Here is a 14,819-nt window from a genome sequence, read left to right as displayed (position 1 = left end):
TCCTTGCTGCAGTGTTGTGTGCATTAAAATCTGGCTGTTTTCCAGAGAGCAGAGTTAAAATCCTTGAGTTTCTGACAGTGTCATTCCACAGAGTTCTCCAGTGCTTCCTGTCTTACCCGTTGTCACAGTCCAAGTCCCCCTAGTTGTTCTCATGGTCATCATGTTTGTCTGACTTCATTCCTCACTACCCTGAAATGTGCCATCTCCCTCCATCTGCACTGACCTTCCTGCAGTGCCCTGTTTTACACTTGCTGTTCCTCCTACCTGTAAACCCCTTCCCCCAAAGTCTGCATTTTCTCTCTGCTCAAATAGATTCCTTCAGAGTGGGAAGGTAAGAGAATCCTGAGTTCCTAAATGAGAGTAAGTGAAAAGAAGTGGGCATTCAGGAAAGGGAAAGTCAGTGGGCCTGAGTGTAGTTGAAGGTATAAGAAAAAGGACTTAAGAAGAATGTCCTGGATGAAGTGATGTGAAAGTCATGGATGACTCATGGAGTTTTTTTATGTTTGAATTAATTTTTCCTGGAGTGAGGGAGACAGAAGTCCAGTTGACACAGGGTGAGGTTTTGAGTGGGAGGTGAGGAAGTGGTTAAGGTCAGCGTAAAGCCAGGATGGTTGTGTGAATGGCTGAGGTGGGCGAGCACCTGCTTTCTGAATGGGAAATGGTGAACCTGCTCAAGTGGAGTTGGAAAGGGTTCAGTGGAGATTAAACCTTGCAGATCTAGGAGCAGTAGAGGAACACAGAATGAGTTTGGGGCCTTGAGCCCAAGTGGAAGGAGGGGAGCAGCTCATCCTGGAGGGATCACTGGGAAGCAGTGGTGGTTGCAGTATCAGTAGGGAAGGTGACTGTTTCTGTCCCATGAAGTCTTTGTGAAGAGGAAAGTGGGTGAGGTGGTGAGAGTGTTCCAGGTTACAAACAGTCCTTTTAGAGGGAGTTGGTCAGAGGAACAGTGGGTGGGCCTGGAGAGTGGTGAAGGCCCTCTGTGGTGCTGATTGTGGTCAGTGATGGACTTTCTGTGATCTTTTGAAACTGGAGTTTTAGGCCCCAGGCCCAACTCCAGGAATTCTACATATCAGGTCCATCCATTCACCCCAACACACCAACAAATCCCATCTTTGGGATACAGACATGAGCTTTAGGTTTAAATAGAAAAAGAATTTTGGATGGTGTTGGTGTTACATGCCAGTGATGAAGTGTTGCAGGCTGGGGTCAAGGGTCCTTGCCTTCACAGGCCAGAGAACTGGCTCGTGAGGCAGCTGAATGATAGCCAAAGCCGGTATATAAAGTAGGATTTATTAGAGAGAAAGGAAAGGCTACAGTTAGAGAAGTGTAGCGGAGCCTGGAAGCCAGTAACTCACTGCACAGGTGAAGGCTGGGGCTTTTTATGGACGCTTTAACTCAGGGTTAGGGTATCATTTCGGTGGGTTTTTTCTATTGGCCATGTATTTGCACATGGGCTCTCTTAGAGGAGCTGGTCTGTTTGCCCCTTATTGGGGGGCGGGACTGGGAACAACTTTGAGAGCATATTGTTTATCAGCCCCGTGGTAGATTTGTGAGACCCTGTATCTCCTCCTCAGGGTGCAGGAATGCAGATTTATAACTCCTTCTCAGGGTGCAGGGCTCATGGTGCTTTCCATGGGGAATGGGCTACTTACTCATTTGCCTGAGGTATCCAGACCCAACAGTGGGGTGTGTGTGAAAAGTATATATAATAATTAAACAGTCCTGGTCAAAGTATGGCCTGTTGACTATTATCTGAGTCCTGGTTTTGGGAGGGGTTGTGGATAAGTCGTTGTTGCTGTCATCACTTGAGGGGAGCAATCTGGTCAGAATAAACAAGTCATTGTTTCCTGGTGGGTTGTCTGTCCTTAAGAAGCCATGTTGTTCTTTTTCTTGGGTGCAATTTACTCTGGTTGTCCTTGTAAAAATGTTATTGATCAGTCCTGTCCTGTCCAAGGTGGCTGCAAGGTGAATGACTCAGAAAAGACAGACACAGGAATGGAGACAGAGATGCCAAGCTTTTCTCTTGTTTTTAGTTAATCCATGGGCCTAAGTAAGGAGTCAGTGTTTCTCAGCAAAAGCAGTTTCTGAGTACCTATTACACTTTCTCTAAGAGCCCAGTTTGCCTGAGTGCAGGCCTAGAAAAAACGAGTAACTTGGCTGCCTCCAAGGTTGGGATTTCCCAACAAGGGAAAAGGGGTAGCCCAGGAGAAAGGCATTTTGGGTTTTTGGCAGGAGTGATTATAAATAATAGGTAGGGAATCTAAGTGGCTGAGGGAGGAAAGGAGAAAGGAAGGAGGGCAGGGGGCAGAGGGTGGGTCACAGTGGATGTTCTGAGTAAGCTGGAAGGGAAGACGACAGTAGTGTTAGGAAATCAGGTTTGCTTCTGAATTAGTGATTTTTGAGTTGGAGCAGGTCCTGATCATAATGTCCACTTTGTGATCATAGGTGGAATTCTATAATCCTGCAAGAGTAAGGTTCAGTAGATCAAAATTCTCAATATGGGCCTTAAGTACTTTGGGCCAGTTCTATCATTTAGACAATCTTAAATATTTTCTTTAAGTGGAACCCAGTTGCTTCTTCTTTAAAAAGATTACTTTTCACCCTTCTGTGCAGTACCTGATTTATCAATTTTTGATTTTATTTCATAGGCTGCAGGAGTGCTCTTATGGTTATTGAACTAATTTGGTTAATTTATTGGAGAATTATTGCAGATGTCCTTAAAGTCAGTGTGCCTGCTCACCACCTGTCCTTATTTTTATTTAGCACGTTGTCTCACTAGGTTATATACTATCTTATACTTGTGTTCACAGCTTATTCTGAGATATTACTCAAGTTCGTATGTTCTGTGATTTCAAATAATTCTAGATAGTGTAGCACTTTTCAGGTGGAGATTCTATGACTGTTAACAGAATGATTTCTCAATCAGGCAATATTATCATTTCTCTATTCTGTATGTGTAGCTTCTGATATGAGGAGTCTTATCACTATCAGATATAATACAAAGAGAACTAGAAAAAAGTGCCTTGTATGTACACTGTAATAAAAGACCCTGGATCTGGTCATAGTTGTCTGGTAATAAGTAGTAATTTAAATAGAATGTTAAAAGTTTTAGATGTATGTTTGGAACTGTGGTTTTTTTGTTGAATGGGTTAATGTCTTTTGTGGTGTTAGCCTCATTGTCTTTTCTTCCACTTCATTTTAGGAAGAGAAAAAAAAGAACCCTAGAGAATGCTGGGCTGTTCCCTTGGCTGCATACACAGTGCTAATGAGGTGCCTTCGGGAAGGGGTAAGGCTACTTTGTTGTGCTCTGTACACACCTGCAATTGTAATACCCCTTCAGGCACTGCATGAGGATTGTAGCCTGCAGCTGTGTAGAGCTTGTCAACCAAGTATTGTTCCTGAATTTAAATAATCCGACAGCCACCATGAGTGAGTGACGACAGTGGAGCAAGTGTAAAAGTGAACTACATTTCTCATTCACTTGTTTAAATGTTCTGCTTTTTAAAAGATAGCAAATATAAACTATATCAGCTAGTTTTTACTAACATGTTCTTAATTACCTTACCCCCTTTAAAGTTACTGCTACCCCAGTTTAGGTGCATAGAGAATTCTGTGAGTCTCAGAGGTCCCTTGATTATCTTGTCAGGTTGCCATTTTGAAATTTGGAAACAGGGAGGCTTCTGATAATACTCGCTGATTTTAATATTAAGTAGTGTTTATATATGATCTGATTTGCCAATTTATTCACGTAATTTCCCCTACTATGGCCAAAAACCAGCCACCTGGCCAACCTACTACCTCATATACATGGAGCTCCTGTGTAACCATAGAGAGGATTTAGTAACTGGCCTAAAAGGTTGGCATCTCTTATTTGCTTTATACTGCTTGACATTGTTTCACCCAAGGCAAAGCCATAGGCTAAAAACATTCCTTAAGGAATGAAAAAGATATATCAGGATAAACATCTTTCTTTCGAGTTCATTGCTTCCTGTGTTACATGGTGAGGAAGCGATGTTCCAATGGTGGAGAAGCCCTCCAAGGCTATCCCTAGTGTTTCATAAATGACGTTGGAACACTTCCTAGATGTGGGTTTGAATCCTTAGTCATTTCTTACCATAGGATATGATGGTAAATAAACTTTACCAGTAATATGAAAATTAAATCATTTGTACCTTTAGCCAAAAGACATGTTTGGCCCCATCATTTAAGCCCTCAGTTTAATGTTTTGTTATTATTACATAATTACTAATAATAAACAGTGGTACAGTTTTGTATTTTAGTGATGTGCTCACTTTTTATTTGGTATGAATGACAAGTCCTGTGCATTTTTTGTATAGGGGAAGAAATCCAAATGCTACTGTAATTTATGAAAAATTTATATTATATATTTGAAAATCAATTGAGTATGTGCTTTGGCAGCATATCAGCTAACATTGTCCTTGGGAAACATAAATTAGGGGTGATTATTTCCCTAAAAAAGATTTCTGTTCTTACAAAAATAATTCAATTATATCTGTGCGAGGAGTAACAAAATTATCTAATGCATTAGGGACCTAGTTCAAGGTAAAATAATTTTTCAGCCTTTTATCTTCAATAATTTCTAGTACTACTGGTATTTCTAACGGTAGGTTTCTTTCTTGTGAAACGTGCCTCATATACAAGAGTACGTAAAATATACACAGACAGTTGAAAACATTTCCCCCCAAACACTCCTTTAAAAAAGGGTGGGGAGATGGTAGGCTAGGAATTCTTTCTTCCTCTTGCATTGCAAGAGTAACTACTATTTGGTGGTAACCACTCTCAGATTTTCCTTCTCCTGTTTCTACCTTTGAATGTATTGCTAGGCTTGAAATCAATTGGCTTTTAATGCTGAACTCTATATAAATAGAGTAGTACCATATACTGTGTTTGTAAATTTTTTTTTTTTTTTTTTTTTTGGTGCACGGCATCAAACACACAGTCTTACACAGGTTGAGCACATGCTATGCTGCCCCTGAGCTATACCCCCAGCCTGAGACTTAATTCTTCTGCTTAAAGCTAGGTTCATAAATGCTGTTTGTTGCTCATTTTTACTACTGCATAGTATGTTGCCTTTGGGATATGCCTTAATTTATGTTTATACTATATATGTTTATATATCAGGATAAGCATCTTTCTTTCGAGGTCATTGCTTCCTGTGTTACATGGTGAGGAAGCGATGTTCCAACTGTGGAGAAGCCCTCCAAGGCTATCCCTAAGCAGAGTATGGAAGTCCCCAATAACCCATGTCTTCTCAACCATTTGATAAAGTCAGACATGCCATACTTGTCAATCTGTTCGGCATCGAGCAGTTTCTTAGATTAGCTTTTATGTGTCTTTCCATGATTACTAATGAGGATGGCTATCTTTTTCTATTTTTTTTCTTCTCTAAAAGTGCTTGTCTTATTTGAAGTACCCTCAAAACCTGTTGTTATAAATATTTCAAATATCAGAAAAGGAAGTAAAACTGTAACAGTCAATTTAATTTCTGTCGCAAGATCCAACAGTTCATATTTTGCTCTGTTTGCTGCCGCATGTGTGCATGTATCCATATGTGTGCATTTGTTATTCTTCATTCCTTTATTTTGTGAACTGTTTGAAAAAAGTTACACAGGTCATGCCTCTCCACCCATAGGAATTCTCTATGTATTGTGCATATGAATCTTTCATGGTTATGCGTTGCAGAGAGCTTTAATTTGTGGTCAGGCCTTACATTTTCTTTACAGTATCTGTTGGTAGACAAAAGTTCCTAACTTTAATGTAGCTAAATTTTGTCCATCTATCCCTTTGTGGTTTGTGCTATTTGTGTCTTAAGAAATGCTTCCCTACCCTAACATCCTTAAGATAGTCTGTTAAATTGTCTCTTATATATTTTATGAATTTTTTTCTTTCCCCAGTTAGAGCTTTAATCTGCTTGTTATTTTTTTCTGTGTGGAGCCCCAGGTTCATTTTTAACAATAAACACGGATGATCAGTTACCTCCACATGGTTTAGTCACTTTTGGCTTCTGCCCACTGCTTGCAGAGTCCCCTCTGTCCTATCAATGCTAATGTCTCTTCCTGGGCTCTATTTAGCTCTTTTGGTCTGTTTGTCTTTCTCTGTGCCGCACTATCTGAATTAATAGCCTTGAGTTCTAGTGATTTTTCTAATAATGGGAAGTTTTACCTTATCAAGATAATCTTTTAAAAGTTTCTTAGCTGTTTTTACTCCTTTTCACTTGCGTACACATTTTTAGGATCAATACTTTGAGCTTGCCTATTAGGGCATTGATTGAGAAATGGAAGGCACACATGATGAAAAGACTAGCTGAGAGTGACAGGTTTAGTTTTAGAAAATGAACCAATTGAAGTTCCTTTGCTCTCTTGATCACATCCAGCCAATGTATTTAATTTATTGCTGAAGTTTCTCTGGTAGAGGTCCAATTCTTAATAGCTCATACTTATGGAAGCATTCATATTTTATACACTGTCTGGGTATAGGACAGGCAAAGGAAATTAAGACTGCCTTGTCTTCATTTATTTGGAAAGAGAAATGTCTTTTATTAAACCCCTAGTTCTTATGCTGAGTTTTAATTTACCTTGTAACTTCATTTGCTTTGTGTTTTTCCTTGGGTCATTACTAAGACATCCAAGGCAGTAAACTTTCTACTCAGTTTACTGTTAGTGATAGGTGATTAGTTTTGACATGCAGTGCTCCTATTATTGTTACTCTATATAGTCCTTTGTTCTAGTTTTAAATGTTTTCTTTATCTAGAGTTGTTTATGTGATAGTTCAAATGTTTTCTGGTAAGTAGGAATGATTGCCATTCCCCCTTTGTTGAAATAACAAAGTTGCATTACTTGATGTTTTAAAACGTGGGCTGTTCTATTTTTCTCTCTTTGTAAAAAATTGTGGTTTGATATAGATATAGACAGAACCCAACATTGGCCATTTCAACCAGTAAGTGTATATAGTTCTGTGGCATTAGTGCAGTCACATTGTCGTGCTGTTTCTTATTTTTTCACCTATTAAGGGAGATGCTGCTTCCCTTATTTCCTTTTTCTTTTTTCTACCATTCAAAACTAAATGTACTCATCATGAAGAAATGATACAAGTTTAAGGTGACAGAGTGGCTAATTACACTGATTTGATCATTATCCACTGTATACAATGAATTAAAACATAATACTATATTTCACAGAAATGTAAAAATATTATGTGGCAGTCAAAAAAATAAAATTAAGGACTGTAGCTCATTGTTGGAGTACTATACTGATATGTGTGAGGCTATGGGATTGAGCCACAATAGTTTAAAAAATTAATTAAAAAAGAAGGAATATACCTTGTTGACCATGGGCCATTGAACTGATTATAACCCTCTTTCCTTCTCCCCATAATTTCTGTGTTGAGAAGAAAGCAATGTGTAAAATTTTATTTTTTATTGACGTTAGAAAATGCTAGTGTGGTGAACACATATAAGATTGCTGTTGTATCGATGGATTGTATTGTGTTAAAGTATGAAATACTGTTGAAATAAGAATCATTAGCTAGTGTGTGTTAGGACTTAGAAACTAGCCAGAGAATGACAGGCTGATATGCTAATAAGCCAAACCTAAGGTGGTGGCCGATATGCTAATAAGCCAAACCTAAGGTGACAGTGATAGGCAAACAAGCTAAACCTAAGATGGCAGTGCTGAGAACAGGGGTGGTGAGGTCACCACCAGGTATATAAACTCAGACTGGAACCCAAAAACCTTGCTTGCCTCCCTGCCCCACGCCCCCCCAGACCGCCATCAGAATCTGTCCCGAGACTTGGATGTAGAGGCAGCTGCCACTTGTGAGCTTGCCCCCTTTTCCCGATGACCACTGGGTGTCTCCAGTGAACCATGAACTGGACCTGCGCTGAAGGTGGCTGTGAGGATCCCCTGGGGTGCAGCTACACCCCCCTCATTGGCTGAGAAAGTGTTGCATGGTGATCGAGACTTGGGGGAAGGTCTGAGTAAACTGGCTGGCTAGGGTAGCAGAGACAGGCCTTAGGATCCATAAGAAAGTGCCATGTGAATATATTTGAATAAAAACCTGCTCTCTGAAATAAGAGTCTCCTGAGTACTGTCTCTCTGTACTCGAATGAGTCATAAGCACTCACGACAATTGGCGTAGTCAGCAAGATTTCATGAAGGGGATTATGATCATGGCCTTTTGGCTTTTTATAAGCCTAGAAAGGGTGATCTGGACACAAATCTTGGTCCAGGAACTGATTGAGGCATTGGAGGCACTTGACCAAATGAACAAGGAAGGGCGCCGTGAGCAGAAACCTTAACCAACAACCTGTATAAAGCCAACCCAGCCTTAGTTGGGGAAAAGCGGGTAACCCAGGTGTGGGTCCTTCTCTCCTTTTAGGCCTGTCACCCAGACGAAGCCAACCCAGCCCTGGTTGGGGAAGAGTGGGTAACTTGGGTGAAGGCCACCCCTCGCTGTGGAGCAAAGGAAGCCCCCAATGCTGAGAGTCTGTCGGAGAGATTTTAGAACTCACTTCCAATGAAAAATGCCAGGTGGCTATGAGACAGTGGATAGCTGAAAGATTGTATAGAATTGGAGACTTGCTATTAGACAAACAAATTTGGGAACTAAGCATGGCCAGATCCATTTGTTGGTACTTAAGGAAGGCACTCATTAAGAGAATATTTACCCTAGCCATGTGGTGGGAACCTGAAGCCTAGGTCATGGTGACCACTGGGAGTAAAATATGGGAGAAGCTGAAAAGGAAATGGGGTAAAAATAAGACAAGGGTGGAGATAGAACCCGGGTTCCCTTGGAAGGAGACAGAAATGCTAACACAGGAAAAATTTGAAGATTATCCTAAGGGAACAGATATAACTGTTCCCCTTACAGACCCATACACAGTTAACCCCATAGTGAGAAGGGCCCAAACGGAAGAAATACCAGCCATATTGTGCAAAATAATAGATGACATAGATATTGAGCAAAGAAGGGGAAAACAATTGGTCAGTAAGGTCCTAGGCAAAAATGACTCTTTCATTGAGGCATGCCCAGCAACAACTTGAAAGGTGACTTCCACCCCTGTAAAAGGGCGTGAGGAGTCAGGAGAGGAGACCACCATAATAGAAAAGAGATCTCTGACAAGAACTGAGTTGCAACAATATAGGACAGAATTTGCCCAGAGAGGGGAGAAGGATGTGACCTACCTAGAAAGAATATAGTCTAATGGAGCTGATACAGTAGAACTATCGGCAGTTGAAATGAGACAGCTGGCAGGTATGATAGAAAACCCCCACATACACAAGGGACTACTGGTGGCTCTGGAAGTGCGCCCAGAGGCCACCAGGACCTTGTTTGCCCGGATAACAGAGGCATGGAGGAATACAGTACTGGACATGGATATGTCCTCATAGAGGCAGAGGCAGTTTAGTGGAGGAATTTAGATGAGGCCATAAAACTGGTAAGGAAGGTAGGGATTTCATATAAAGTTTACCAGCCCAAGACTAAGACACCATTGGGGGCACCAGTCTTGAGAGACATGAAAAAGGTAATTATAAACGGAGCTCCAGCACATTTAAAAATGACCTTAACAGCCTTAGCACAGGCAGAAACTTTACAGGACATCACAGACTTTATTAAGGAAGTGAGAAACTTAGAAAAATGCAAGGTACTGTCGTTCCCAGTAGAAAAGAAAAGAGAAGCTAAATGGCCACCAAAACAGCTTACATATAGACCCCCATTTCAAAAAAACGGGGGAAGCTCCTACGGGGGCCAAATAAAACAAAAAAGGCCAGGATGGAACAGATGGGGACAAGTGATGAGGAATATTAGACCTTTTGGGGACCCAAACATGAGCAGATGCCCAAGGCTGGAAACACGCTTATGGGGACAAAGGTCATGGGGCCGACCACTACAGAGACCCCAGACGTCAGGCCCTACATACAACTACCAGTGCTTGTCAATGGACAGACCCACTTCCTAACATTTTTAATTGATACAGGAAGTGAAGTCACAATTATCACATCAGTGCCTTGCCCTAAACAACAAGATCCTATCCAGATACAGGGAGTAAATGCTGTAAATATTGCCTATAAATGCCCAATAAGAACATTAGTACATGGTAGCCTATAGAAATAAATGCAGTCTTTATGTCTGTACCAACTGACTTATTAGGAATGGATATTATTCCACAAATATTTGGTACATGGCTACCTTTAAAGAAAAATAAAATGTTACAAGTAGATCTGGCAGCAGAGGTAAAAGTAGAACCTATACTACTGTGGGAGATACAACCTTCCTTTAGTAAACAATATCCATTGAAGGGAGGACATGATGAAGTGACAGCATGCATAAATACCCTCATAGATGAAGGAGTCATTGAAAGGACACAGTCCTTTAACAGCCCAGTCTGGCTGGTTAAGAAACCAAATGGCACCTCTAGATTCACTGTGGACTTTAGAAATATTAATGAGCTTTCACCTGCAATGCCTGGTAATTTACCAGATGTACAAGACTTATTTTATAGAATACAAAAAGGAGCATACACATGGTTTGCATCAGTGGACTTATTGGATATGTTCTTTGCCTTACCGTTGCACCCTAAATCTAGAGAGATGACCACCTTTACTTGGAATAACAAACAATATCAATTTAAAAGATTGCCACAGCGATATAAGAACAGCCCCATCATAGCACATGTGACACTATAGTGGTCACTAAACAAATTAAAAATCCTGGATGAATGCTTAGTACTGTCATATGGAGAGGATATAATTATAGCTGGAAAGAGCAAAGAAAAGGTGTCACAGTTACTAGAGGAAACAGTGGAGATATTAAGGAAAGATGGATGGACGATAAACCCAAATAAAATACAAAACCCACAAGACTCTCTTAAGTTCTTAGGAGTGATATGGATGGTGAAAGGACCAAAGGTCCCGGATCCAGTCCTAGATAAAATTGCCAATTTAAAAGCGCCAACTAATAAAATGGAAGCAGAACAAACTATTGGATTGTCTGGATATTGGAGAAATCATATCCCATATTTACAGATCCTATTACAACCCTTGTATCAGGTTATTAAGAAGGCCTCTGATTTTTGAATGGGGCCCACAACAAGAACATGCCTTTAAGGCAGTAAAAGAGTTGATAACAACTCATAGTCAATGATATACCATTGTACACACTGACACCGTGATTCTGGATATTTCCTATCAAGCAGGATATGGAAACTGGAGCGTCATGTGTAAACGAGGTGCCCGCACACTACCCATAACATTTTATTGTAAAAGATTCCCATATGTGGAATCCAAATATACAATTTTTGAGAGGCTCACTTGGATGCTCCTGGAGGCAGTGAAAACAATGTGCCTGTCCTGACAGATCAATGCCTAATAATCTGTAGCCCAGTGCCAATATTGGACTGGATCAACATGAAAGGGGAAGCTCTAGCCGGAACTCTGTCTGAACCTAAGGTGTTACAATGGAAGTGGTTCCTCTCTGAGTTTCTCAGTAATCATAAGATCATGGCAAAGGGGAAGACTCCACTCTGGATGGAGGAGATTGCCTCAGCCCCGATGGTACCATGCCCCATAACCATGCCAGAAATTAAACAGGCCAAGAATATTGGCCATTGGGGAAAAGAGAGATGGGACAACTCACAAACCCCTTGTTCACTGATGGAGCATCCATGTTGCGGGGTGGCAAGCTGCATTGGAAATCTGCAGCCTGGAGACCCACAGATGGGCAAATCCTCACAGACCAAGGCACGGGTAGATGAGCACAACATGCAGAGGTCCATGCAGCCACATTAGCAATTGAACAATGTCGCAGAGAAGGGTATAAAATTGTTAGGGTATATTCAGACTCGTGGTGCGTGTACAGTGGTATTGCAATATGGTTAAAAAAATGGAAACATACCATCTGGCAGATAAATGGCAAGGACATACGGTCTAAGGAAGATTGGATAAAAATGGACAAACTCTCCCAGTCTATTAGCATCTACGTGACACACGTGGATGCACACACAGGGAAAGGCGATCCAACATCTCAGCATAACGAAAAGGCAGATTAAGTTAGCAGCTCTAATGATTACCAGAAATACACCTTGGCAGGTGAAAGAGTCCACAGACCATTCTGTGACCTTGTATAGGAAGGACAACTGGGCAGATCCGTGGCATGTGCATAAACAAAGACTGAAAATGACTCTTAAAAGAGGACCTAGGAGTAGGGTAATACAAGATAAACCTAAATGGACTAAAGCTAATGTATTTGGAATTATAAGACTGAACAAAATGAACAAATAAAACAACAAAAACTCTAGATATGTACCCCCTTAATACAAGAACCAAGAGACCTTCATAAGGCATTAGGCCATTGTGGCATACATGCATTATTTACTTGGGGACAGTTAAGGAATATTGACCTGTCTTGGACAAAATGTAAACAGTCAGTGGAAAACTGCCTAGATTGCCCGGTGACGGTACAAAGATTTAGGTGTAGCGCCCCACCAGAATTGTATAAACCTAACTGCTTTAATGCTATAATACAGATAGATTTCACAGGACCATTACAAACACATAAGGGAGATTATGCATGCACAATGGTAGATGTACATTCTGCTGTAATGCTGGCAAAAGCACATAAGAAATCTGACGCCATGGCCCCCATATACATACTATGATGTTGGTGGGCCAGATATGCCCCCTCGCAGCCATTATTGAGTCAGATCAAGGCACGCATTTTACTAGTCAAATAGTCAAGAAATGGGCCGAGGAGATGGATGTTATGTGGAATTACCACCTAGCATACAGCCCACAGGCAGCAGATAACATAGAAAGACATAATGGATTATTGAAACTGAAACTGCAGTATTTGAAGGATCAGCCACTGAGTAGAGCTTTAGAGATAGCCTGTTACGAGCTCAATTCTAGATTAAGGCTTGGCAGACCCTCAGCCATTGAAAGTGCCTTCCCCAGACCATTTTTTAATCCGAGGATGGTAACTGAGGGTAACAAGGACTCCTACCACACAAAGTTACTTTAAAAGACTACAATAATGATCTCTCTCCACAGGGGATTGTGTGCTCAGGAGTGCCCAACACTGTTTGGACTACAGGGAAAAAGGATGACCTCAAAATCACTAAAATAGACAAGCTGGCACCACGATGCCATCTTTAGCATTGTGCTGCCTGAATTACATACATACTACTTACCGCTTCATTATTTTGCTCATTACTATAGTTATTCTAGTTTGGGTAGGAATCACAGTAGTTGGCCATTATACCCTCTGCCATGAAAGGAGATGCCAGGGCAATGCCAATAGCAATACCACCAATGGTACTAACTTCATGTGCAAGAAATTTACTATTCACACTTTGTGTATCCTGGACCATTGGTTCCAGTGATGCTAGTTCTTACAACCACCATTAAACCCACTAAGTACTTTCATAATGAAACCCTACCCACCCACAACCCTAACCCTATACTTAATTCCTCAGATTTCTTGGTCCCATGGAAATACTTAGACATACAGCTATTTTTAAAGTATAGGCCTTCCTATTGGGCTCTGTATACACATTGCTATGCTGGAGGAAAGTGGGTGGCTCCATCCTATTGCAATGACTACTTTGAAACCAGGAATTTGTTCCATTTCCACCTTATGTATAGAAAGCTATTTCCATCAGCCAGTCATGTTAAATCAAGTCCTGCAGCATGTGTTGAAACTGTTTTATGGAGGGATGTCACTACTGAGTCAGCCATTTACACTATGTATGCAGCAGACATTAAACTTAACACCATGATGTGGAAATCTCCAACTTATCGTATGTTCAATAACACCAAAGGACCCAGTTCTTAACCGAGATTACCCTAGAGGAGGAACCCGTCTACACTTGTGATGATGCTATACAGACATCATTCTCTCAAATCTTCTTTTCCCCATTGATCAAACAAGCATTTGGAACTGAGAGTGAGCAGGATGAGGATTGAGTATGAGGATAGTGAGGATAAGGATGATGATGAGAAGGAAGGAAGTGATACTTTTAAGTACCCATAGTACTCCCAAAGCATTACCACAGGATAGACTTAGAAAACCTATACCAAATTTTGCTCCCCCAAAAGGCAGGAACACTTCGTATCTAGAATATCCCAATGAGCCATATGGGGATATATGCCCAGAAACAGCTATGAATAGGAGTATCCCATGGTTCATGCAGGAAAATGATACCAGGATAGTAGTTTGTGTTGCTAATTTTCCAAATTTACCATATTATGGAGCCTTACACTATTACCATGGCAGTTCTTATGTTAGTGCACCCAAGGTGACTAACCTGTCCTTCCCACATATTCCAGCATGGATGGACATACTCCCATTGGGTGTACACCATTGGAGAGTCCCAATTATTTTAACTGAATTACTGCCACAACCATTTCCACCAGCAGATCCTTCCTTTGCAGTTCAAATACTGACCAATTATGAAGACAGACTACACCAGCAGGAAGGAATTAAAGGTTATACTAAACAGGAATTGGTATTACAAGACCACTATCATTGTGTCTTGGGATTTCTTACATTGGTAAACACTACTGTGAATTTACCAAGGTCAGAAGAGGTACCCAAACATAATGCGCCTCTATGGAGTGCTCATCCCAAATTGGGTAACGATACCACAGGAATAGCCATAATGTCATTCCTGTGTGCACAAAATTTCTCATACCAAGATCTTTCCAATGATACCATACTCCACCAGATAAAATTGAATTCTACCACTGATTCTGATGCAAATGTAAAAAAACTCGCAGTATCTCTGGCATCAGCTTATCCAA

General features: G+C 40.8%; 1 protein-coding gene across 14 annotated transcripts in view; it reads left to right on the top strand.

The window, feature by feature from the left end:
- Ulk4 (unc-51 like kinase 4) overlaps nucleotides 1–14,819 on the top strand; it is a 548,798-nt gene that overhangs the window by 94,946 nt on the left and 439,033 nt on the right. For all 14 annotated transcript variants that reach the window (XR_012443110.1, XR_012443108.1, XR_012443109.1 and 11 more), the window contains exon 19: nucleotides 3,203–3,286. Coding sequence is in view for 9 of the 14 variants with exons in the window: in XM_074059105.1 (XP_073915206.1) it covers nucleotides 3,203–3,286 (84 nt within the window). In the remaining 5 variants the exon portion in view is untranslated. The remainder of the gene's footprint in view (nucleotides 1–3,202; nucleotides 3,287–14,819) is intronic.

This window comes from Castor canadensis, chromosome 17 (assembly GCF_047511655.1).
Source record: "Castor canadensis chromosome 17, mCasCan1.hap1v2, whole genome shotgun sequence".
Classification (NCBI taxonomy): Eukaryota; Metazoa; Chordata; class Mammalia; order Rodentia; family Castoridae; genus Castor; species Castor canadensis.
This window is presented reverse-complemented; position numbering and strand designations above follow the sequence as displayed.